Source organism: Enhydra lutris, unplaced genomic scaffold, assembly GCF_002288905.1.
Source record: "Enhydra lutris kenyoni isolate GAN:26980312 unplaced genomic scaffold, ASM228890v2 scaffoldscaffold79, whole genome shotgun sequence".
NCBI classification, from domain to species: Eukaryota; Metazoa; Chordata; class Mammalia; order Carnivora; family Mustelidae; genus Enhydra; species Enhydra lutris.
Genome location: NW_019154163.1, coordinates 5712383 through 5739379, shown reverse-complemented (window position 1 = coordinate 5739379; position 26997 = coordinate 5712383). Strand labels below are relative to the sequence as shown.

Below are 26997 nucleotides of genomic sequence, written 5' to 3'. Positions count from 1 at the left end.
TAAAAAAAAAAAAGAATAAGAGAAAAATAAAATTTAAATAATTTAAGTTTGAAAAACTAAGGAATCATGGGGAAAAAGACATGAATTCTATGTGCTGCATTCCCCTAGCTCTGGATTTCTGCAGTTCTCATTGATCAGTAAACTTGGCCTTGGCTGGATGTTCTTGTTGATCTTCTGGGGGAGGAGCCTGTTGCAGTGAATCTTAAATGTCTTTGCCTGAGGCAGAATTGCATCGCCCTGGCCAGGGCCCAGCTAAGTGATCTGCTTGGTTTTGGTGTCAGGATCTTTTGTTTCCTGAACCCTTTCTATACAGTTTTGGAGGAGGAGAATGAAAAAGGTGGCCTCCCAATCTCCAACCCTGAGGAGCCGAGAGCTCAGGGCCCCCCTTCTCAATGTGCCCTCAGAGAAAAGCAGTCAATCACTCCCGTCTCCCTGGTCTCCAGCCACACTCAGTGTTCTGCCGGCCTGTGAGTGAGCATTTCCATCTCTGGTGCACGCCCCGTTTGGAGTCTCCAATGCACGAGATTCCTGTAGCATGCTCCCACGCTGCTCCTCCCAGTAGAGGAAGGTGGGGGTCTCTCCAGATCTCCCACTTGTGGGGACCCTGAGCATAGAGCAGTGGCTCGACTATGCCTCGAATCACGGTTTAAGGTAACCATGAGCTGTGAGCACACTCCTCAGCTCTGTCTCTGCAGCCAGCTTCCCCACTCTGATACCTGGGAGCTCAGCCAGACTCAGACAGCCCTGGTCTTTCTGTGACCCCAGGACCTGAGACTACACTGTCACAGCGAGGGCTCCACCCCCCACTTAGCCTCTTAAGTGACGTCCCTCAGTGGAGCAGACTTCTAAAAGTTCTGATTTTGTGCTCCACTGCTCTATGGCTTGCCGGGATCTGGCCCCTCCCCACCCGTGGTCTCTATTCCTGTAGATCGCCTCAAATTCACTTCTCCCCTCATCCTACCTTCCAGCAAGTGTTCCTTTGTCTGTTTCTAGAATTGATGCTCTTTTCTTTGATCTTCTGTTGAGTTTGTAGGTGTTCAGAATGGTTTGGTAACTAGCTGAATTCCTGGGACCCCATGATATTTAGGTCTCCTACTCCTCTGCTATCTTGCTCCTCCCCCTCTAAGTTTTTTTTTTTTTAAATATATTTCAGAGTCAAACCTAATTTTTTTTTAAGATTTTATTCATTTATTTGACAGAGATCACAAGTAGGCAGAGAGGCAGGCAGAGGGAGAGAGAGGGGGAAGCAGGCTCCCTACTGAGCAGAGAGCCTGATGTGAGGCTCAATCCCAGGACCCTGAGACCATGACCTGAGCCAAAGGCAGAGGCTTTAACCCACTGAAACACCCATGCGCCCCTCTAAGTGGTTTTTTAAAGGCTGAGATTAAATAACGGTTCCAGAAATGGTTGCAAGCTCGTTCATTTGCAAAAACATAGAATATGATACATGTTATTGAATCCTGCCTCTTCCAGTTAGGTGTAAGACACTGGGTGAATAATTTAATTATTTTTAACCTGTTTCCTCATCTGTAAAACAGGAATTACAAAAGTGGCTAATCATATTGATTTACATATAATAAGTGTTCAATAAATCTTTATTGCTTTTTGAGTGAAGACTCATAGAGGTAAAGTAACTTGTCTAAATTCATACAGATAGAACCAGGCCCTCAAATTCTAGTATATTAAAATCATTCTGCTGGTTTTTTTTTTTTTTCAGTTCTTTGGAAATACAAAGAACTATTCATGGTCCTTATAGCATATCCTTATAACTCAAGAGTAGTTGCCTCTATCCTGACCAAGATCACTACACTAACACAGAGTTTTCTATCTTGTTCCTTATGGATACAGCAGCACTTCTCATTTGAAATAGATTTTATAGTACTTGGTACATTAACCTGCCTCCTTTGAAGAATGCTGAATGATTCCATCCTTGGCACTGAAGGACACTAAGAACTAGAATGTGGAACAGTGCTTCTAGATCCTTTTGGACTAAACTTTGCTGACTATGGTGAAAGAACCTTTTAAACAAATTAAATATCCCTCTGGAACAAAGTCCTGAAGCCAACACCTTGGATATGATATTAAAAGCTTGGGGGATGTCAGGGGTCTTCCCATTTTCCCTTTCATTTTGGTTCACATATTCCTTTACTTCCCATAAACATTTCCCATTTTATTTTATTTTAAAGATTTTATTTATTTATTTGACAGACAGATATCACAAGTAGGCAGAGAGGCAGGCAGAGAGAGAGAGGAGGAAGCAGGCTCCCCAGCGAGCAGAGAGCCCGATGTGGGGCTTGATCCCAGGACTCTGGGATTATGACCTGAGCCGAAGGCAGAGGCTTTAACCCACTGAGCCACCCAGGCGTCCCAACATTTCCCATTTTAAAGCTTAGTTAATATTAAGTATTTTGAAAATTTACTTCATGTGGTCTGGCAAACTGAAAAAATTAATTGGAATTCAAGTGTAATAGCAGGCATCTGAATGGAATGGAATGAGAAGTGGAATAGAAGCTAGAAGACATTGGTACCCTTGAACTTCTTTCCCTTTCTGAACTTCTTTCCCTTTCTGGGCCTTTGTTTTCCAGATTGTTAAGGGAGATGGCTGGGCTATAGGGTATTTAAGACCCCAACTTACTCTAGCTTTCTATAATTCTGTAAGTGCCCCCGTCTGAAGCATTAGAATCTAAAGGGGTACATGTATGTAATAGGGTGGGGGAGACCATTTGAAGAGGTAAAAGGGAAAAAAAAATGCAGGCGGGCACTTCATTTGAGCCTACACATCCAGTAGAGTGTGCAAGAGACGAGAGGGTGGGAAAACTTGCTAACAAAAGGTTTACTTTACTAAAGGTAGTATTCAAGCAAGCCTGCATCACTAAAGCCTCCATGCTCTATAGCTGAAAGCCTACCAAGGGTTGGTAATGAACTAGTAAGACATCAGATGATGTATATTAGCCATGTTTCTTACTTAAGTTTGGTTTTGTTTCCTTTGAAATGTATTCAGCATGCTAGACATAGTCTTCTACCTACTTTGCTACCAGCATGTCAGGACAAGCAGCTATAGGAAAAAAAAAAAAAATTACTATTTTACTCTTCTATTAGTTTTTGTCACAAGATTTTTTATAAAATATGTTAAAAGTATGCCATATGTGTGGTGACTTTTAAGAGTCAATATAAACAAATATTGTTACTATAAACTTCACCTAGACCAATTTAAACATTGGCCTAATTTGGGCCTTATAGCTATGAATACAATGGGAAGTTATCATTAAAAGCTGACTTTACAGAAGCTGAGTTATATTTACCTTCATGTTTTATTGTGTATATAAACCAATCAGGCAACAAGGATATAAGAATCATCCTTAAATATGGGTTTTCATTTTCTGAGTTGTAGAGGCATTAAGAAACACAGCTCTGAGAGTGCCTCTGGGCAAAAGATAAAGGAGGTTACAGCTGTGGAAGTGGTAATTAGAGCCCATTACAACTTGATTTATCTGCTTTGCAATTAAAATGCCTGTCAGACCTTTCATTTTTCTAAACAGAGGAAAAGAAAAGGTATACCTTAGTCTGGGAGAGCATTAACCAAAGGCACGGGATTTCTAATTCTGTTCGCAAACTTACCACGTAACCTTAGACAAACCCATTGCCTTTTGACTTCAAATCGCGCTTTGCTCACAGTTAAACCCTAACTCTTGAAGCTGAAAGGGACCTCAGGAAATCACCTGGTCCAGGCTCCTGCCTTCAGGAAAGTTATTATAGTCCTATTTTCCAAATGAGATATAAAAACCCAGGTAACTTAGGTAACTAATGTTTTCTGCCTCCTGGGTGCAATGAATTTTATTTTGTTCTTACTTTTAATTGTCATGAGGAGAATGTAATTATTCTCACTTCTTTCACAATACGTTGTATACAGGCTAACACATAACAACCACAAGGCATTTTGGAAAATACCAAAGGTGACTCACAAATATAATATTAACATATACTAGCACTTTGAAATGGTTGGGTCTTAGGAAAAACTAAACAGAATGGATTTAGCCCTTTGAGGAATTAGCTTGAGGAAACAAACAGAATTACACTCAATTTAGTTAAGTGGACCACTTTCTGTAAATACATGCAAGGGTATAGTTAGGATTAATGAGAAATTAAGAACAGGAATGCCACTAAGGGTTTTACCATTAGACTTGAGAGGGTAATCAAAAAGAGTAAGTGAAATTTTGCATATAAAACCAGAAATCCTGAAGAAAGTTGGATCCTTGGATAAGGGTAGGAGTAACAGTTTTTTCTTGCAATTTAAGTTCACTTATACAAACCTTAATGATTTTTTTCCTTAAAATTGTCTATAGTCTTGTCACTGAATGCCTGGATTATCTTCCCATCTCCCAACTTTCTTCACTTTGTATTCTAAACCATTCAAATTATCTCTGCCCAAATTACCATCTTTATTGCTACTTTGAACACATCCACCAGATGTCACAAACCTGTTATCCTCGTATTGAAATTATTCAGGATTTCAAGATCCTTGATTAATCCACTCCAATCTAGTCTGTCTTTCCCTATCCCCACCTTTATTCCTTTTAATACTACGCTTTCTCTTCATATACCTAAAATAAATCCTGTCTTTGCATGTCATGTCATCTCTTCACCTTCCTTGAAAACTAACATGTATTTGATGTGAGGACTATAGGGAGAGGGCTCAGTCTAGTCGACAGGTAAAAGTCTCTCATCTGATACGATTAAAGGAGACTGGAGCCAATTCTCCTCCCTTATGTTTCTACAAGGGACAAAGTGAGGGCAGAATGATGAAGTGAATTTGGAGGAGTGCTGCAGGGTGGAGATTGCTTGGACTATGTGGTAGTTCTGAGTATTAAAAAGGGCCTGCTGTATTTTAGGGTTTGTCTCACTCTTTCATTCCTTCAATTACAGCTTTATCTTCATTATCTTTAATAAAGGCCTCGATTTATATGCTGTCTTCCTTGGTAAACGTATGTAGCGGGTCACTACCAGAAAGGTCTCTCAAGTGAGAGAAAGGGTGATTGCTTTAGTTAACCAATTAGGCACAATGGTGACAGGAAGGTTACTCCACAGAGAGGGTGGCAGTATATATCGTAAAGGAATTTTATGGCGGTACATACTCTGGGGAGTAAAATTCTTAGGTGGGGGGTTGGTGGGGCCATTCCATCATTATATTCAACATGAGTAATGTGTGCTGAGATTGGTTACCTAGCAGATATTGAGCTTAGAAACAATATATATTTTGGATTTTAAATTTTTATTCACCTCCATATAACAGCATATATAAAATGTTGCACAGACAAAAAGCATTTCTGAAATTTGGTAACTCCTTTGGGATTGGCACAGATTACAGACTTGAAAAACAAATCCATGGTGGAGGAATTTTCATCTCTAAGGGTAGATTTGATGTGGAGATAGCTTAAATTCACTTAAGACTAAGTCTGGTGAAATAAGATGGGAATAATCTGAACGTAATTTTTAGTGAAATAAGCATGTAAAAGAATGACCTAATTTACTGTTAGAATAGATACCTATAGCTTCACAACATGCCACCCTCAAAGGAAACAATGGTACTGAGACAGGTAAGTGACTACCTTTAAGTTTTGTTTGGGGCACAGATGTTAAGTATCTGATTTTGTGATAGAGGGAAAATGGGCATAGCTAAGGGAAGACTACAAAATATTCAGCTTCTTTGGAGGCCAGGTAATAAAGGCTTCCATTAACCTGCTATGGCTTCAGGAGGGTAAGCAGCTTTTCTATCAAGTGTGGATTGGTAGTCCTGCTTGATTTAAATGAGTGATGCAGCTGTTGGGAAGCAGGAAATGGTGCTGGATTACAAAGAGACAACCAAAACTAACACAAACACACATAGGCTTCCTGGTATGTAAATTATTTTTGAGGTTAGAGATCTCCTTTTACAGAATTTAGTACATAACAGATTTAAAAACCAAACTTTTTGACCTCCCAATATTAAATAACTAAATGTGCAAAAGAATCACCATTAAATAGGACATCAAAAGCTATACATTTTCTATGAAACAATATGTGCACAGATTTTCAAAGCTGTGAAAATGCAATAAAGAGCACAACACATTTTGGTCACTTTATTAAATGACATTAAATAGTTTAAGTTTCAACTACTAAACAGCACTTTGAATGGTGAAAACACAGATAGTATTATTGTCATACTTGAATGCTTTTCTTTAAAAACACAATTCCAGTCCTTATATATATTACAAAACAGCCTTAAAGGAAGAAGTGACATCTTTTCTACAGTACTTAAGATACTCAATACAGAACTGAAAAGCAGTCTAACAGAAACAAAGGCAAGTCTTCACAGCTGTATGATTTCAGCAGCCAAAGCTGGATGATGGACTGAAACATTACTATACAACTGGGACAAAACATATACAATATCACAATACTAAGCAAAAACGCTTTACACCCAAAGAAATAAAACAGGTTACAAAATATGGAGAATTTAGCAGGCAAAACTGTATTACAAGCAACATTTTAAATCGTCATTTTTTAAGCCATTGCAACTATTTAAAACATCTAAAACAAATATAAAAATGAGCCTTTTAGTATCTTATTGATGTGATTTTTGTCTTTAAATATTTGTTAAAGCTTGATGTTATACTCAAAGTACATATTATGTAGCTAAAATGTCAAGTGAGAAGAGTGTATGCAAAGTGGTCCAAGTTTTATTTCAAACTCTCTTAGTTCCAATTAATCCTTTCTATGTATTATTCCTTAAGTCATAGTTTCATCCATGGTGAAAAAAGTTTAGAAGGTTGCCTAAAATTTCTACATCCATGTCTTTGAGCAAGTAATCAGACCATGTTGAAAATTTCCAGGTCTAGTAAATCAGGTTTAAGGTATTCTGGACTTGTAGAAATACCAACTGACAACAGTTGGCCAGAGTGTACTGCCTTCAAATATTTATCTCGCAGATCTTGTCTTTTTCATTTCTTCTGGAGTAAACACACATCTCCCCCCACCCCAATTCAGTAAATTTAACTATATGGCTGGCACAATATCCAAATACATGGGATTTATTAGTGATAACTCACCATGGTAAAGTGAGGGGGATGAAATGGATCCACCTAACCTCACAAATTCTGTATCACAAACCTAGTGCTCTTAGATGTTTACCACTAGTTCAAGATAAAAATGGAAATCTTTTAATAATCCAAATAACTCAAAACAGTTCTAGCTAATGTTAAACTCATTCTAATCCAGTGATACCTAGAGCAATTCCTCCACCCAACTTTTTTTTTTTATGAAATTCCTTAGCTATTTCCATTACCTATTACAACACCACCTCAAAAACGGTTTTGCCATGTTGAGTTGACTCCCATAGTCTAACAACTTTTTTCTTCAAGAAATTCAAGCAGTCAAACTGTACATGAATAAACTTATAGGTCATTTTTATAGGCCTGGATTAAGAAAAAACAATGTAATGATTTTCTAGTAAAACTTCAAAGAAGGGTATTAGATGAACTAATTTTGATTAAAAAAAATTGCCTCACAGATCTAAACTAAAAAAAAATTGAACTTTGAAATGTAATTTATTTAAAGTAACATAGGGAAGTTGGGGGAAAAGAACATGATGATGACAGAAAAGAGGAAGAGCACAAAAGCCAGTGATCCTTATCTTTCAGAGGAATTATTTCACAATACTGACAGTACTGGGAATTATTAAAGCACATTCCTCATGTGAACTTAAAAGTCAGCAATGGTTCTGCCATTTTGATATTGTTTATAAAACAGGGTGTGACCCTACCACACCATCATCCTTAACCTCCTAAAATGCTAGAACTTGATTTTGTTAGTCCACATCCCACTGCCAGCAACAGGATGAAGCACTAGCACTGGCACCAAGCAGTTAAGAGATGTGCTTTATATTAGTGCCAGGAGAGAGAAAATTCACGTGTGGAAGATAATCCACAGCCCTGAAATTTTACCAGTAATTATTTCAGCACATATAACTGAAAATAAAAAATGGCAGAAAGACTAAAGAAGAAAAAGGAATTCTCTTCTTAGGCTATACTTAAGGCTGTTTATACAATGCTAAGATAACTGCAAGACTCCTCCAAGTTTTAGAGCAGTAGTATTTGAGAATATTGCACACAATTCTGTGTCAAAGATAACCCTTAAGTTTCTAACTTTCACTCACAGAGATGATACAGCAGGAGCCCAGTTGCAGACTTCAGTCAAAGGAACATTAAAACCATTTCAATCATTTTAATAAAGAAATGGATTAAGTACAAAAGTATTTCATAACTTGAGGAATCAACTCTAAGAACTCAGCTGTGTGTTTTTATATGTAAAGAACGAATATATAAATCTGTATTCTTTCCTAAATTCATTAATTTTATGACAATTTTATGGTTGCTAAAAGCAGGCATAAAAATTTAGAGAGGAAATCTGTGGAGTTGTTACTGTTATGGAAGGACTTGTTTTCACTGAAAACAATTTGAAATATCTTCTGTACTCAATGTGTGTAAGAAGATTCTAGGCAACATCACTGACAAACGTCAGGAAAAAATGGTATGCCCTATTAAAAAAATTAAAACTAATATGGAAGATTGGCATTTAAGGGGATCAAACTATTTATACAGTTGAGTTCTGTTAAGTCATTGATTCCTAAAAAAATAAAAGATCTTTCTATGATTTTAACAATCCTTTAAGCTTTTAGTGCAAAATCACATTGATTTCCCTTGGGAAGGTCCTGGATTTTTGCTTCTCATTGGGGGTGGTGCACGCTGTAAGGGTGGTGGCTGCATACCACCAGCTACTGACTGATACATCCCTCTCATATCAATTTGCTGGTAGTTAGAAGGATTCATGATTAAATTTGGAGGCTTTGGCATCATGAGGTGACCCAGTGTTGCTTGCTGATAAGTCATTTGTTGTTGTTGCTGCTGATTGTACTGCTGCTGGAGCCTTCGGTTCATAAGTATTCGCTGAACACAGCTGATTAACTAAAGAGAGAAAAGGGAGCTGTTACAAGTGCATGACCTATCTCAAAGAGGCAAGTATCAAGTTTTAAGTTAAAATCAATTTGTTAAGGGTGTACCATACCAAAAGGAAAACACATTATTGTTAACACCATTACTAATTTGAGGCATTCACAGGACCATTACTGTAGGAACCAGTTAGTAACACCATTGAGGGCTAAATTCTCTTAATGACTTGACTATTGTATTGTAAGCAAGATTTAGGTTAGTTGCCATAGTAACCTGTCTTACACTATGATTAGTTTCAAGTATTAGTTATAGCACTTTTTGTCAAATCTCATTTCTTCGTTCTTTTAAATATTTCATATGATGACAAACATTTTTAGTGACAAATACCCAAGGGAAAAAGCACTTGCAGTGGGAATAATTCCTACCTGGAGTGTCTCAAATTTCCAAAGATAATCTAAAAAATCTGTAATCTACAGTGCTTTCTAAGTAAAATTCATGCCACAGAAATTGACTCCCTGGAGTCAAGAGTTGAAATTTCCCAGTGAAAGGCAAATGATTGGCAAACAACTATCCTGGGAAAAATGATCAAAGGTCCTGGAATATGCACTAGGCTTTTATTTTTAAAGATTTTAAAATTTTATTTATTTGACAGAGAGAGAGAGAGAGAAAAGAATGAGCACAAATAGGCAAAGAGGCAGGCAGAGGGAGAGGAAGAAGCATGCTCTCTACTGAGCAGGGAGCCCGGCGTGGGGCTCGATCCCAGGACCCTGTGATCATTACCTGAGCTGAAGTCCATTACCATTAATGGACTGAACCATCCAGGTGCCCCTGGAATATGCTAGTCTTTCAAAGAATTATATAATTTATTTTTTTAAAAAGATTTTATTTATTTATTTGAGAGGCAGAGATCACAAGTAGGCAGAGAGGCAGGCAAATAGAGAGAGAGGTGGAAGCATGCTCCCTGCTGAGCAGAGTGCTTGGTGCCCCAAGAATTATGTAATTTAGTAGGAACCTGTAACATATATCATCTATATAGCTCCACTTTTTTAAAATCTCAAATTAAATATATTAAAAAGTATCCTTATTGTTTAAAAATGGTAAATATGGTAAAAGTCTGGCAAAAATTCCTTTTTAGGGGCGCCTGGGTGGCTCAGTGGGTTAAAGCCTCTGCCTTCGGCTCAGGTCATGATCCCAGGGTCCTGGAATCAAGCCCCGCATCGGGCTCTCTGCTCGGCAGGGAGCCTGCTTTGCTTCCTCTCTCTCTGCCTGTCTCTCTGCCTATTTGTAACCTCTATCAAATAAATAAATTTAAAAAAATCTTTAAAAAAATTCCTTTTTAGATGTCTAGAATACACAAAAAATAAAACTATGTGGACAAAATCCTACACAGTCTTCAAGGAGACCCATTAGCAATTTGTTGCTCTTTTGTAACCCTGTAACCCAGGTATTACCTTTATTTGACAATCACTATGATTTCTGACAAAATTTCTTCCAGGAAAAAACAATGACCAGTTATCTATCCCTCTGAGGGAAGGTGTCACAGAGATGTCACACAAACCCATTATTATAAATTCAAGAAAACTGGACATAACTTAGAGATAGTGGGACTCTTACCATCTGTTGTTTTGTCAGTACATCATTGTAGATTGCTTCTCTTCGTTTGACATCAAGCTCCTGGCTGGCTTGCCTACTTAATGCTAACGCCTGTACCTGGGCCTCTGAGAGATTCATGTTTTCCTTCCACTAAAAGAAAAAGGTTCCACTTACTTCCTATTGCAGTAGAACGGAGGAAAAATAATTAAGGTACTCAAAAATATTCAGGATTTTAAAAGGTTTTCCCCCCTTTCCTTTATTCTTGTCTAAAGAAAACAAGGATGTAAAAGCAGGGTACTAAGTTATCCACTGTTGTACAAGGTTTGGCTATTTCTGGAATGAAACTACTTGGATTTAATTTGTGTAACTGATAAAATATGTTTATGTAAACAACATACACATTTCTATGACTGATTGATTTCCCAATCATTTGGGATAGCACCCATTTCTCTTTTATGCCAACATTTAGGTAAAAATGCTGAATTACAGCTCAGCACTATTATTCAGTTTATTAGTATTTTACTATTGCAAATTAAGTTAGAAGAATCATGTTGTTTTCCCCACAGGAGTAAAGCAAACAATTAAAAATAAAAACAAAAGGGCTGGGACGGGGGAACACATGACAAAAATATCAAGTTGGCGTAAGATAACTGCCAATTAACTTACTACAGCTGAAATTATATCTTCAAGAGGCTGAATCCTCACTGCTGTCACACTGTTTGTTGCTTCCACAACTTTTTCTCTTCCTTGATTAATGAGGTCCTAGAAGAACGCAAGAAACATTATATAGGACATATAAAAGACACATGGTTATAAAGTATAGGGATCCTTCCTTTTGCCAATTTATAGCACTTGGTTTTAAAACTCTTCAAATAATTGAAAAGCAGCAAAATGCAGCACTAATACAGTGGGTAAAACTTATCAGTGAGGGTCCTGTTAGGAAGATGAAAGTTAGGGTTTGCACCAATAGTTTATTAATTTAAATGACTCCATAAGAACATTTTCAAAAGAAAACCACAGATTCAATTAAGTTATTACATAATCGGTATAATAAAACCTAATCTTTCTTATTTACTTCATAATTGGTTCTAGTTTTAAATATAATACTGGACATTATCATATATACCCAATGCTGCATCTACATTGCATCAGAATATACATGTATATATCCTATTTTCAAATATTAGCAAGTTAATTTGTTGATTCAAAGTATTTTATAACTGAAGAAAGTGCTATTTCCCTAGCCAATTGCCCTATTGTTCCTTAATTAAAATAGTTCAAAGAACATTAATTCAAGGCCTAATTCTTTTGTGCTCTGAACAAACTACATTTTACTATACTGTGATAGTTCAAAAAGGTCAACAAATAAAAGAAAAATTTCTTGGTCTATTTAGAGGTAATCTTTTGGAGAATGTGATATTCCTGCATAGGGAACCCTCAACAACAGGGTACTTGAATGCCTTTAATTCATGTTAAACTACTTTTGTACTTCACAACTTACCTCCAGCTGTTGATTACTCATTGCTGACAGGGCTCCCAAATTGAAAGGAATATAAGGAGTTTGAGAGTTGAAACTGACAGGGGGTAAATTGGTCCCAGTTGGTATGTTGAAACGCATGGTCAGTCCCTAAAAACAAAAAATTATGCACTTTCCACATTGTGATTTAAAACTTGAAATTCTATATCACCTACCAGTTTAGAAAAGATTGCACATTCTCAGATCTAAGAAATTATTAACACTCTTCCACACACAAACAAAACACCCTTTTCACCCGAAACCAAGATCTTATTACATGGAAAGCTTTAACCCCTGAAGGTGTATTCTTTTTTCTGATAATTCCCACAGAATGGGGCAACTCAGAGAATTCTAATGAGACTCCTAACATTACATTAACGTTAAAGAAGTTTGGTACAATGAGTTAGGAGTTTAAAAAGAATTCAGGTATTAGGATAAGGTTTCCCATGCTCAGGCGCATTTTTGCTCAAGAGGTTTGGTGTTTAAAACAGACATGGAACTATTTTAAATAAAGTTGCTGTTGAAGACTGATATTAATGTCCAATAATGGAATACTTTTGTGTTCTGACATTCAGTCAAAATTTTGATTTCATGGTACACATGTCAAAGAAACATTTCCTCCTACCTCCAAACTCTAAGCTCCTGCATGTCTGTTACTAGAGTGAGGGTGTTGACGGGAGTTAAGTGATACTAAATATACAGCTTCCCACTAATCTCTCAATTCAGCGAGTGCTGAGCAGAACTGGGGTTACTACTCTTTAAGTGGAAACTATTTTCTTCTTTCCTTTCCTCCCACTCTACCACCAAAGGTAACCAAAGCCTATAAACAGACTCGTATTTGGGGACTCTGTTCCCACAGACTCCCTATTATTATTACCTGTTTCAAATGTGGCCCTTTTCTTACTCACTGACCTTTCAAATGACTAACACAAAAACAAAAACCAAAAAGCATTTTGAATGAACTACCTTCTTCTCTGCTTCATACTCAGCCCAAGCTGCTTTTCTTTCTTCTTCAGTCAACTCTTCTTCTTCTTTGTGGTCCAAAAGAGAATCATGTTCATGATATCCTACAATGTGTTCTTTATGTATTTGTAGAAGTTCTGCAAGTATGGTGTCCTGTTTAGAGGGGTTGAAATCACAGAGAATTATTTTTCCTGTCTGGATCCTATCTCCAAAGTTCTTTGGTCTACTGTCTGACTAGAAACTAGACACTGGTTACTACACATATTTCTGATACATAGGATATAAATTACTTAGAAAACAGTCATAATATATGCAACACCAGCCTCTTCTGTAAGAACTTCCTATAAAACAATGTTTTATATAAGCATGTTTTAGGGGTTCATAATGTTTTAAATGTAGTTTTTGTGAGGTTTTTTTCCTCCAACTTTTTTCTAATTTTTTCATATGCATTTTGTTTTGTATTTGTTCTGAGTTGATAATAAATGCTAATACAAGTCTGCTTAAATCAGAGATTACATTGGATGCTTGTGTTAAAAATCATGGCTACTCCTGTTTATACATATTTATCAACTTTATTTCTATCACAATTACTTTGGCCACCAGCCACTGTACTAACAAAAAGCAAACCTAAATTAATCTAAACAGCTACAGGAAAGTTGCACTGGAACATAGAGTCCTTATATTTCAATTGTAGAAAGGTCAATTATAAATTACATTGTAAAGATGCATAGGTCAAATTTAAACTTATAGGCAGTTTATCACGTTATTGTTACAGTGGGTTTTCTTTTTAAGTCATAGTGTCTTAAGTCAGTCTTTTAATAATTTTATTTTTTTATTAACATATATTATTAGCCCAGGGGTACAGATCTGTGAATCGCCAGGTTTACACACTTCACAGCACTCACCATAGCACATACCTTCCCCAATGTCCACAACCCAACCGCCCTCTCCCTACCCCCCTCCCCCTGCAACCCTCAGTTCGTTTTGTGAAATTAAGAGTCTCTATGGTTTGTCTCCCTCCTGATCCCATCTTGTTTCATTTATTCCTTTCCTATTCCCCCCCTGCCCCGTGCCATGTTGCCTCTCAACTTCCTCCTATCAGGGAGATCATATGATAATTGTCTTTCTCTGATTGTTAAGTCAGTCTTTTAAGGTTAAAAAAATTAAAAGCTTAAAACTTGGGATCATTTATATACTTAGGAAGAATAACCAAACTCCTGCTTTGTATAATTATGATTATGAGAGAGAGAGACAAAGAGAGACTGGGAGGAGGGGGTTAAAGTGAACCACAAATGTTACTTGCTAATAAGAAATTAAAATACTCACAAGTTGTTTATTAAAGAAATCACAGATGAAAACCCGAATATATAAAAGGCAAATTCACTTTACAAAAGGATTTTTCATAGCTTGTAACATCAAGTTCTCTTAGAACACACTTTCTAAATTGAGTGTGAATGTAGTGAAGGAACATAAATAATTACAGAGCAAAGGAAAGGTTGCAGAAGTATAAGTCCATTAAATTTAAATTTAATCTACATCTAGTAATGCTTAATGCCTTCCTAAGTTTCAGCATAGACAAATCCCACATGTGAAAATGATTCTGTCTTTACATCTTCATCAACCCCCAGAGTATTACAACACATGGTAGGAACTCAAATTTATGTTAAATAATTCAAGTTGAAAAACTCAATTCATGAGGCCCTATGATTTCTTCTATACAATAGGAAATGCTGACACTAATTCCAAATAATTCCAAATAATCAGAATATTTGGTATCATTTAAACAACTCTTTATCTTGCTACCCTAATAAACACTTGAAATATTTCATCATTCCATAAGATTAAAGGAATTGATTTCATTAATGAATATAATTGTAATTGAGATTTTATACTTCATTTTGACATGATATACTATTTCTTTTGTTGAAAACCGAAAACATTAGAGGACCATAGGTAGGAGAGGGCTCAAAAAAGCTGAATGGTGGAATACAGAGATGCTAACAGGTTTAGTTCTTTTGAAACACTAGCTAAACATTTCTCCTCTACACCAGTGTAGAAATCTGTCATCAAAGCTGACTTCCCATGCCTATGCAATATAAAACAGATTTATCATCACTACACAGATCTCTAAAGCTCACAGTTATTGACCAGGTAGGCAGAGAGATAGGCCAAATGAAATTAAATTCTATGAAAAGATAATGCTTCTTTAGATATATGTCTCCCATGCTTAACCCCCAACTATGACTCAAGAGAGAGGTTTAGAATAAAACCAGATAACACTGACTTATATTTTTAGCAAGTGACCATACCAAATACAGTTAGAAAAATCAGCTATTCTACAAAATACCAAATAAATTACAAGGTAGAAATGTTCTACGGATAGTCCCTAATTTTACTTCTGTCTAGCAATAAGTGATGTTCTTAACCATAGCCAAAAATAACTTCATTTCTCTAAGAAAGCAACCTAAGGGAAAAACCAAGAGAATTGTGTGCTAGGAACTGATTTACTTTCAGCTGTGCCACTGATTCTCTCTGTAACAATGAATAATAATTTAGCTATGACTGTCAGTTAAACAAAATGAAATCCTCTCCATTCACATGTATAACAGGATGATATGAGAATAGCAGAAACAGATGAAACACCCAATTCTTTGGAAATAAATCTTCTGTCAGTTAAGTGCAGTGTTTATTTCTTAATTATAAACACCAGAGTTCATACATGAATTACTCTTATGATTAGAGAGAAAGCCTTTCCAGAGATGCATGTATGCAATGTGCATGTGCAGGCATGCACACACACCCTCATTTATACCCTTTAAAAAATATCTAAAAAATATCAAGTCAGTCCTTATCATCCTATAATTTCAAAGTCCAAACTTATCACCTTTGAACTGGTAGAAACCCATGCCCAGAGAGGCAAAGTAACTTGTTCCAATCACACAGCTCAGACTAGCTAGGACTAGAAGCTGAATTTCCAGACTTCTATACAGTGATCATTCTATCACACTATAAAGAATGTTTTCATGAGGCATAGTTCCTCCATTTCCCAGATCTGTACTCAAATAAAAAAGACTACCCTGAAGGATTTCAGGGTGGGAAAAAGCCAAGTATGTCTATTTTTTCCCTCACTTTGAATGCTTCCATACTTTTTGAAGTTTTTTTTTTTAATATGCTGTTTTTTTAAATAAAGGAAAATATAAAAACTGAAGCAAACACAATTCTCAGACACAAACCTGTGAAAATCCAGTTCATGCTTAGCCTAAACCTGACATGAACTACTTTAACATTTTCATTTTCAGGAGACATTCATTTTAGGAAACACCACTTCCAAAACATTTTAATATCTTCTCACCAATTTCAGATTTAAGATCTATCCTCTCAAGTCAAACATGATTGTCTTACTAAGGTCAGATTATGGAAGAGGTTCAGCAATAATGTTCCTTTGACCCGCAGTCAACTAAAATGCCAACAAGTCAGAGGAAAACTGCATGTAACTTTATTTTGTATCATTAAAAATTTCTGGACCCTTTTCCTAAAACGATAACTCCCTCCTAACATCAAACGAAAAAACCATTCAAACTGTTTCTACTGGCTACGGATACTCCCTTCTTTTCAAAGATTTTTAAAAAACATTTAAGGAAACAATGCTAATTTCGTATTATAAAACCTAGAGATAACTAATGGCACCACCTGTCATATATTCCTCCACACATTTACACTTTACTCTCACACTCATACATGCTTTTACATAAAAATGGGATTGTACTATAGTGTTGAAACCACTTTTCTGAATTAGTAGCTTTCCACAGACATCATTTTACATCAAATACAAACCATATTTTTTATGTGTTATGTCACCATACAGTACATCATACGTTTTTGATGTAGTGTTCCATGATTCATTAAGGGGAGTGGGGGAATGGGTGAGCCTGGTGATGGGTATTAAGGATGGCATGGATTGCATGGAGCACTGAGTGTTATACACAAACCATCATGTTTAACAGCTGTAAGTGCTTACAAATTATATAGATAAACCTTATAATCTAATTATTCTATTTAAGGGTTTATTAATATTTAGGCTACTTACAGTTCTTCATTATTACTAAATCTGCAAAAAAATAGCTAAAGGACAAATTTTAGTGTATTTCAACCACTTGTTCATACAATAACTATGCCAATAATGCTCAAGGACTTAAACAAGTATATTTACCACTATCTCCATTTTAACAAAGAAAAGACACTACATGTGTTAAGTTAACTGACTTTTATAAGAATAAGACTCATTTATATAGTGTTCAGAGGCAGGAGGCCAAAAATCTTTCTTTCCTCTAGAGTGCTATGTAAGACACAAATAACAGAAAGAAGATACAGAATTTCTGATATAAACTGTTTCTACATCTTTCCCTTTGTAAATTAATTATATAGCATACTGTTAATACGAAAAGCAAATGAGATTAAGACAGAAAAAAAGAATAAGTGTAACAGGATTCTCAGAATACTTCCTTGGGAAAAACCGTTTTGCAAAATCTAGAGCAAATTATGTATGTTAATAAAGAACAATTTCATCTCAATATACAACACAATCAGTGGAAAGGTTGTTTTGTTTCTTCTCTTTGAAGCATGCATTTATTAGTTGCTATAGCAACACTATTACTGAAAACAATACTGGAACAGAATCTATAATCACTAGGCCAACAGTCATGAAAATGAGGTTTAAATTATATCCAAATGTGTACCTTTTCTTTGTCTAAACTTTATTTTTCCTTCAACAAGTGAAAAAGCTTACAAGCTGGGAAAAAGCATGGTCTCTAGTCTAGCTAACAGCTACATTAATTTAAGCTTTAAAAATGACTAGTTTAATTAATAAGATAAAATTAATGATAAATTAAAAGTTTAAGTTAATTTATTTAGAAGTTTAAAGTGTTTGGCAAGCTGACAAAAATTCCCATCTAATCAATCCTGAAATTCAACCTTGAAAATAAAATTTTAAAAACAATTAAGTCTTTGCCTGAGGGTGGGGGTGGGGCGTTGCCATTTTTCAAAATATTTTGCTTGCCATCACTTCGAATTTGAGTTCTATAATATCTGGAAATAAAATCACTGGAATACTTAAGTGCCACAGCACCCACTCAAAAAGCTATGAAGAAAATTTCTTTTATTACTTCAATAAGTCTAGATTTTAGTAAAGAAACTTAATATTCTGGGTTAAAAAAAAAGTTTTTACTTTCAAATCTGAAGGCTGTTTTTTCCCAAACTATACTGGGAAAAAAAAAAGGCAACATACTTGATAAGTAACTAGAGAGATACTGAATAAAGTTCACATACCACCTCATATCAAATTTTTAGGTCAAGAGCACACAGTTTCCCCAAAGAACATTTATAAACATATCCAGATTCCCAAATTAGAGGTGAAAATAAGAAAGTGGCAACTACAGAACTTGTCACTTTCAAGAAAGGAAAAGGCAGGCCTACCACACTGCTCTGGGTGGAAGGTAAGAGCCAAAGTCTCCTTTGGTCAGAAGAATGTTTTCTGCTCAATTTAACATTCAAGGAACTAGATAGTATATTTAGCATTTAACCTTTAAAAATCTGTTATCCATTATAATTATTATGTAAGCCACATGCCATTCACTGTGAGGTAAACAGTTTCAGTCAAGATTTTATAGGATGGTAGTGACTTTCTAGAGGTTGCAGCTTTCTAAGTAGAGCCCAAATGGGAACTTGATTCTCATGCTATACAATGTGGAGTTCATATTATCTCCTTATTTCATAACACTGTTAACATCCTCTAACTTAACTATAGGTATGCTAATAAAAGGGATATAGCTAGAAGACCTATGAAATAGGAATGAAAGCAGATATTTAGTAGTTCAGATCACATTTTAAAGAAGGAAAACATTAAAAAAGGTAAAATAATAAAAATAAAATATATAAATAAGGTCATCTAGTGATTCTTATATTGACCAAATCTCTCATGCAATTTATATTCCTTGAAGGGTCCAAAGCAACGAATATGATGTAAAAATCCTGGTCTTGAGAACATCAGTAACTGAAGAGAAAGAAGGAGGTATTCACCTACTTAATTCACCCAAAAGTATCACAGCCTACATTTTCCACTGTTCCTAAAATGTTACAAGACATATTTGAATCAGCCAACCTAACCAATCAAGTAACATACTTTAGGATATTAACAAACAGATACTGTGCCACTCAGGTACCTTACATTAATTCAGGATCACTGATCATGCCAACATGCTAGTTATGTCCTTCTGAACTCCCCTAAATGAAAATGTAAAAAAGTGAAAGGACATAGATTGAGCCCTGCTTCCCAGGTTTCTCTCTACAACAGACAATTTCATGACCAGGCTGTCTGATATATAAATACCAATATAGTTTTTTGGAATCAACTGATCTGATAAAAAGACCCATGTCGGCCTTTTGAATTTCAGAGGAAAATTTAATGGCAAGACTTACTTTAAATTTCATATAACGTTGTAAATTGAGAGGTTTTATGTATAGTGGTTAAGTTCACAGGCTCTGGAGTACTGCTAAACAGAACTCTGGGCAATGATGGAAATGTTCTGTCTGTGCTGTCCAACAGGAGCTACATGTGACTTCTGAGCACCTGAAATGTTACTAGTGCAACTGAGGAACTAAAGTGTAATTTAATACATTTAAATGCAAACGTAAATAACCACATGTAGCTGGCTCTTGTATTAGGACAGTGCAGACCTACAGTCTTACTGGATTTAAATCCTAGTTCTAACACTTACTGGCCCTATGTCCCTGAGTAGTTATCTTTTTGAATCTCAGTCTCCTGATCTGTAAAATGGGCCTACTAAGTTTCTACTTCACAAGATCTTCTGCGGAGATTAAATGTTACACATGAAGTACAAAAACAGTGCCGGGTTTTCTGATGACATTTGCATCGCTAAATCTGACAGTCAATTCCCAGACCTGATCCTGTCGATCCACCGGCAACATCTGATAGAATTTAATCCTTCTCTTCACTAAAATATTTTCTTCTCTTGGTCAGGTAACTAGAAGAGTTCTAATGGTGTTCTTTACTACTTTCTCTTACTTCCAACACCTTTTCTAAAGGTCTAAAGCAGACTCCCCCACAAACACACTTTAAGAAACAATGTATGATGGGACGCCTGGGTGGCTCAGTTGGTTAAGCAGCTGCCTTCAGCTCAGGTCATGATCCCAGCGTCCTGGGATCGAGTCCCACATCGGGCTCCTTGCTCATCAGGGAGCCTGCTTCTCCCTCTGCCTCTGCCTGCCATTCTGTCTGCCTGTGCTCACTCTCTCTCCCTCTCTCTCTCTGACAAATAAATAAATAAAATCTTAAAAAAAAAAAAAAGAAACAATGTATGACTGTACAGAGAGAAAGAAGTTTTACACTTTAACCAAGCTTTTCTAATGAAAAATTTCAGGAGATGTTTGATAGGGCAAACTATGGGATATCAGAACTGTCCTAGAAAATCCTAGATACATGGCTGTCACAGAAGGACCAATAAGTTATTACCTGTTCTGCGAACGTATATATGTTAAAATTTTTTTTTTTTTGCTGATGTTTAAAAGGATGCCTCTCATTGCCTAAAATGAGAGCATGATAAGCCAGAGCAATTTATTTATGTGAAGGTCAAGTCAATGTGTTGCTTTTATTTTATCAGAGAGGAACAGAGAGCAAGTGATTTGTTAGTAAAACTTTTTATGTTTATGTAAAGATAAACAGCTTTATTTGACTTTTTTCCTTTTTCTTTTTGAATTCTAACTTTGCCATGTAATAGTTCAGTGATCACTTGGAACCAATTCCCTTGCTACAAAGGGATAATACCATTGGTAACTCATGGGGTTACTGTAAGATTAAATGAGATAGTGTATTTAAAGGAACATAGCACAAGCACTCGATATGTATATTACTCCTTTTCCTTCACACTTTGCCTTATCCTGTATTTTTAAAAAAATATTAACATCTTTTTATACATTATCTATAAAACATTCTTGCCAGAAATACCTGCTAAGAATTTAATCAAGCCTTTGGGTCTAATTTCCAGTTTACAGAATATATAACAAATGGAAGTTCAAATATCCAACAGGAAATAAATCCAGAATGGAGGGAAGATGAGTACAATGAATTAAGAGGATTATAACAATGAGACACAACAATCAAATACATTGTGTATACCTTGAACAGAACTGGATTTGAACAAATTAGCTATAAAAGACATATTCAAGACAACTGGAGTAATCTGAATACAGGTATCATATTAGATGATGTTAGGAAATTAAGAAGTCATTGATTTTATGGTATAGTGGTTATATAAGGAATGTTTATTTTTGAAGTGTCTTTTTTAATTTTTTTTAAAGATTTTTATTTATTTATTTGATAGAGAGAGATCACAAGTAGGCAGAGAGGCAGGCAGAGAGAGAGAGAGAGGAGGAAGCAGGCTCCCTGCCGAGCAGAGAGCCCGATGCGGTACTCGATCCCAGGACTCTGAGATCATGACCAGAGCCGAAGGCAGAGGCCCAACCCACTGAGCCACCCAGGCGCCCTGAAGTGTCTTTATATTTTAGAGATTTATACTGTAATATTTACAAGTGAAGTATCATAATCTTATAATTTAAATACATACATATAATTTGGGGTACCTGGGGGGCTCAGCTGGTTAAGCATTTGACTCTTGATTTTGGCTCAGGCCATGAACTCAGGGTTGTGAGATCGAGCCTGACATTGGGCTCCACTCTTAGCAAAGAGCCTGCTTAAGATTCATTCTCTCTCCCTCTGCCCCTCTCCCCACCCCACTCACACTCTCTCTAAAAAATAAATAATTTTTAAAATGTAACTTAAAATATTTCAGAAAAATAGAGGAGGAAAATGTGGCAAAATACTAACAATTGCAGGGGCACCTGGGTGGCTCAGTGGATTAAAGCCTCTGCCTTCGGCTCAGATCACGATCCCGGGGTCCTGGGATCGAGCCCCGCATCGGGCTCTCTGCTCAGCAGGGAGCCTGCTTCCCCTCTCTCTCTCTGCCTGCCTCTCTGCCTACTTGTGATCTCTATCAAATAAATAAATAAAATCTAAACAAAACAAAACAACTAATACATTTAAAAAAATACTAACAATTACTAAATCTAGGTGATGGGTATATGAGTATCCATCATATTTTTCTAGTTTGAAATTTTCAAAACAGGAAAAAATGTTAAACCAACCATTCCCTCCTTACTTTCTTTGCAATAATGGAGAGAGACAATACTAGACAATGTGGCAGAATTCTGGGACAGCACAAAGTCTGAAAGATGGGTCAATATCCTTTTTACCCCTAGTCAGCTCTATATTTAACTTATCAAAAACATTTTTCTAAAGTTAGGATCTGAATTCAAGTCACCTCTCTATAAATTTTTTTAAAGCTAAATGGAATGTGTAATTGCATGCTAACACTATTCTAAGAACTTTACACAGAATATCTAATTCTCACAGTAACTCTATGAAGTACATACTGTTAATATCACCATATAATGGATAAGATTTCTAAGATCTAAGATTTCTAAGATCATGAATCAGAATGGCTGTGCTGGCTCCCACCCACCACAATCAATCCACGGAAACTACAGAAAGGAAAAAGAAACAAATTCCAGGAACTTACAGGCCAACACACATGCAAACACACAAGCAACACACACACACATACACACACACACACACACACACACCATCCCTAGTGTGACAACAAACTGGCACCATATGCCATTTGAAGCAAAGTTGTTGAAAAAAATGTATCAATTATAAAAATAAGCATGAAAATAGACTTCGGGAAATAAAGATAGGTACTGTCAATATGAAATTCAAACAAAAATTATCTAAAAAGAGCCAATATGAAATATTAGGGATAAAAAATAATCACTGAAATAAATAACTCAATGGATAATATAAAAAGCAGAAGAGATAGAGCAAAAAAAATAACTTAGTGAACTAGGACATCAGAATGAGCTAAAAGAAAAGCTGTAAGATATGAAAGCTAAAAGCAGAAGGGCAGGCATTTACTAGTAACAGTCTCAGAAGGAGTTGAAAATAAAAATAAAGAGGATGAGTTTTTTGAAGAACAACAGACATAAGTATCTCGGAATTATAGATTAAGAAACTGAGGCAGACAGAAGTCAAATAACTTGACAAAGGTCAAGATTCAAACCCAGGTGGTCTTTCTCAAGGGCTCTTGTTCTTAACGACAATGCTGTACTGACTCAGGGCTAGAGATAAACTCAGCATCCAAAATACTTCAGGAGGACTAGAATCAGCTTTACCACCCTAGGATTCTGCAGTAACTAAAGATAAAATCTACATTCTCCAGTATTATACACTTGATAACACTGAGGATGTTTTTTCATAAACCCTTAGTATTGATCAAGAAATATGAGGATGTGAAGAAAAGGGGACACTTGTGCACTGTTGGTGGGAATAGAAATTGGTACAACCATTATGGAAAATTCCTCAAAAAAAACTGCAAATGAAACTATATGATCTAATAATTTCACTTCTGGGTATTAATCTGAAGGAAAGAAAAACACTCAAAAAGATACCTGAACCCTCACATTCATCACAGCATTATTTACAATAGCCAAGACATGGAAACAACCTAAGTGTCCACTGATGGATGAATGGATAAAGAAATTGTGGTTCATATATAAAATGGAATATTATTTGGCCACAAAAAATAAGGAAATCCTGTCAATGCAATAACATGGAGGGAATCTTGAAGGCATCATGCTAAGGGAAATAAGTCAGACGAGAAAGACAAATACCTGTGATCTCACTTACACATGGAATCTAAAAAGCTGAATTCATAGAAACAGAGTGCTGGTTACCAGGAGCTGAGGTTGTGTGTAAAATGGGGAGATGTTTATCAAAGGGTAAGAAGAGTAAGTTCTGGTGATGTAACTTATAGCATGGCAACTACAGTTAGTAAAAATGTAGCGTATATTTCAAAGTTGCTAAGAGAGTTGATCTTAGAAGTTTTTTATCACAAGAAAAAAAATCTGTAACTATGCGTGGTGATCGATGTTAACTAGACTTACTGTGGTAATCATTTAGCAATATATACATATACTGAATCATTATGTTGTACACCTGAAACTATTATATGTCAATCAGATATCAATGAAAAAGAAAGTTGGAAATTAAAAGAGGAGTGTGAAGTCATACCAAAACTTCTTCCACAAGCTTAATCACATAATTAATGTTAGCACAACAGAGTGTAGTAGTTAAAGAGTATGGGGTCTGGTTATGGCACTGAGATCAAATACAGGTGCCACCAAGTCTCTGTTATAACTTCATCATCTATAAGATAAAAACAGACTGTACCAGCTTTGTAAGGTGGCTATAAGAATTAAAAAATAATAAAGCAATAAATAAATGATTCAATACAAGTAAAGCCCTTAGCACAGTGTCTTGCATAAAAAGCACTCAATAATTGTTAGCTATTGTTTATCATTATTATTTTTTAAAAGATTTTATTTATTTGACAGAGATCACAAGTAGGCAGAGAGGCAGGCAGACAGAGAGAGAGGAGGAAGCAGGTTCCCCGCCGAGCAGAGAGCCTGATGCAGGACTCGATCCCAGGACCCTGAGATCATGACCTGAGCCGAAGGCAGAGGCTTAACCCACTGAGCCACCAGGCACCCGTTTATCATTATTCCTAATTCAAAGGTTTAGCTGATAATAACTACAAAGGCAAATCACACTACTAAATACCTTATAGCTATAAAACAGTAGTGAACCTTGTTAAAAATACAGATTCCCAGGGCCCACTTGCAGAAATTGATTCAGCAGGTCTTAGATGAAGTCAGGAATCTGCATTTTTATCAAGCTGCCAGGTGATTCTGATGCTATTCAGAATCTATTCAGATGCTATTACTCTTAGTCCAAGAACTACACACAAGAAAAAACACAATTTTAAAGGCATGCAAACCACTGCCTTACAACCATCAGCATGCAATTATAGGACAAAAATTCATTTGTTCACTTGTCACATTTTTAACAAATACTTGCTATGTGCTAGGTATTATGCCAGATGCTAGGAATATAATGATAAAGATTCACTGACACAATTCCTACCCTCAAAGGCCAGTAGTAGGAAGCTTATAATCTAGAAAGAACAGACACATCTTTTAATTTGTCTACAAAGCCAAAAAGTTCCTGCTTTTGAATTCCTAATAAATAAATGAATTAAAATTTGTTTAATCAGGGGCACCTGGACGGCTCAGTGTGTTAAAGCCTCTGCCTTCAACTCAGGTCATGATCCCAGGTCCTAGGATCAAGCCCCACATCAGGCTCTCTGCTTGGCAGGGAGCCTGCTTCCCCCTTTCTCTCTGCCTGCCTCTCTGCCTACTTGTGATCTCTGTCAAATAAATAAATAAAATCCTAAAAAAAAATTGTTTAATCAGTCAGCATTTACTAAATACAAACCTCGTATTTTAAATTTCAGAACTTCCATAATCTTGAGTAGCAAATCTTTCTAGTGTTTTAAAAGGAGACACTTCCTGAAGTCTACCTCACACCCTCCCCAATGGAATCTTATATTCCACTTCCAACTCTGCCAGTAAGGTGGCATCACGGATGTTGATGTTTCCATTAGAAGTGATTTGCAAGGCATCCTGCCAGGGTTAGGGAGGCTGCTATTCAGGGGCATCATTGGAACTGAAGTCCATTTAATCTAAGTGTTTTCCCTAAAATACTCAATAACCTTGTCTCCTTAATAATTCTTCTTGTGTTATAAGGTAATACAATCAAAATAAGACACAAAGCAGCACTTTATTTCTTTTTAAATGTACCCTCTTTGCTTTTTTTTTTTTAAGATTTTATTTATTTGACAGAGAGAAACACAGCAAGAGAGACAAAGCAGCACATTAAATAAAGCATGGTCAGGGTTGCCTGGGTGGCTCAGTCAGTTAAGCGCCTGCTTTCAGCTCAGGTCATGATCCCAGAGTCCTGGGATCAAGCTCCGTGATGGCTCCCTACTCGAGGGGAACCTGCTTCTCCCTCTCCTTCTGTCCCTCCCTCCGCTTTTGCACGCGCTCTCTCTCTCTCACTCTCTCTCAAATAAATAAATAATCTTTAAAAGCAAGCAAGGTCAGTCTATTGTTTTTCTGGTTTGTGGAGGGACACTAGAAGCACCTCTTCACTTTAAAAAAACACTAAAGTGGTATCAGCTGGCTATAAGGTAGACAATTCTAAAGTTGCATGTATTATTTAAGAAAAAAAATCTTTGAGGGGCGCCTGGGTGGGTCAGTGGGTTAAAGCCTCTGCCTTCGGCTCAGGTCATGATCCCAGGGTCCTGGGATCGAGCTCCGCATCGGGCTCTCTGCTCAGCAGGGAGCCTGCTTCCTCCTCTCTCTGCCTGCCTCTCTGCCTACTTGTGATCTCTATCTGTCAAATAAATAAATAAAATCTTAAAAAAAAAAAGAAAAAGAAAAAATCTTTGAATGTTAGGGTACTTGTAGTTCATAGTCAAATGCATGCTAATATCATTAAAAGTGATTATCAATATCTAGTATTATTCACTCTTGATTATAATTGATCTCTAGAAGAATCCAAGCCTCAAATACCCATTTCTTCCACAGTCTAGGTGAGATTACTGTCTCTGGCTCCTAAATATTTTTAGTCTTCTACTAATCTGTCATATGTGAAGCTTAATCTCCTAAGGATTAGGACTTCATGACTCCTCTGAAATTCTAAAAATTTATGTCTATACTGGTTTCAGAGAAATGGACCAAGTATAATGGCAATGAGAGTTGACAATTACAGAAACAAAAATAGCAGCTAACATTTGAGCACTTACTATGTGTTAGGCAGGGGCTTTATGTGGATTATCTTCTCTGTGAGAAAGGTACTACTATCTTATGTTCTTGAGGGAAGTGAAGCTTAGAAAACTTATGTGGCGT

At 36.3% G+C, this 26997-nt stretch overlaps 1 protein-coding gene across 5 annotated transcripts in view; it reads right to left on the bottom strand.

The window, feature by feature from the left end:
• Positions 1 to 6089: 6089 nt before the first annotated feature.
• The window catches only part of LOC111160945 (ATRX, chromatin remodeler), a 298603-nt gene continuing 277695 nt past the window's right edge, over positions 6090 to 26997 (bottom strand). For all 5 annotated transcript variants that reach the window (XM_022524346.1, XM_022524345.1, XM_022524347.1 and 2 more), the window contains 5 exons: positions 13060 to 13209; positions 12079 to 12204; positions 11244 to 11339; positions 10599 to 10727; positions 6090 to 8999 (listed from right to left, as the gene is read on the bottom strand). In XM_022524346.1, the coding sequence (XP_022380054.1) occupies positions 8721 to 8999; positions 10599 to 10727; positions 11244 to 11339; positions 12079 to 12204; positions 13060 to 13209 (780 nt within the window). In that variant the 3' untranslated portion in view covers positions 6090 to 8720. The remainder of the gene's footprint in view (positions 9000 to 10598; positions 10728 to 11243; positions 11340 to 12078; positions 12205 to 13059; positions 13210 to 26997) is intronic.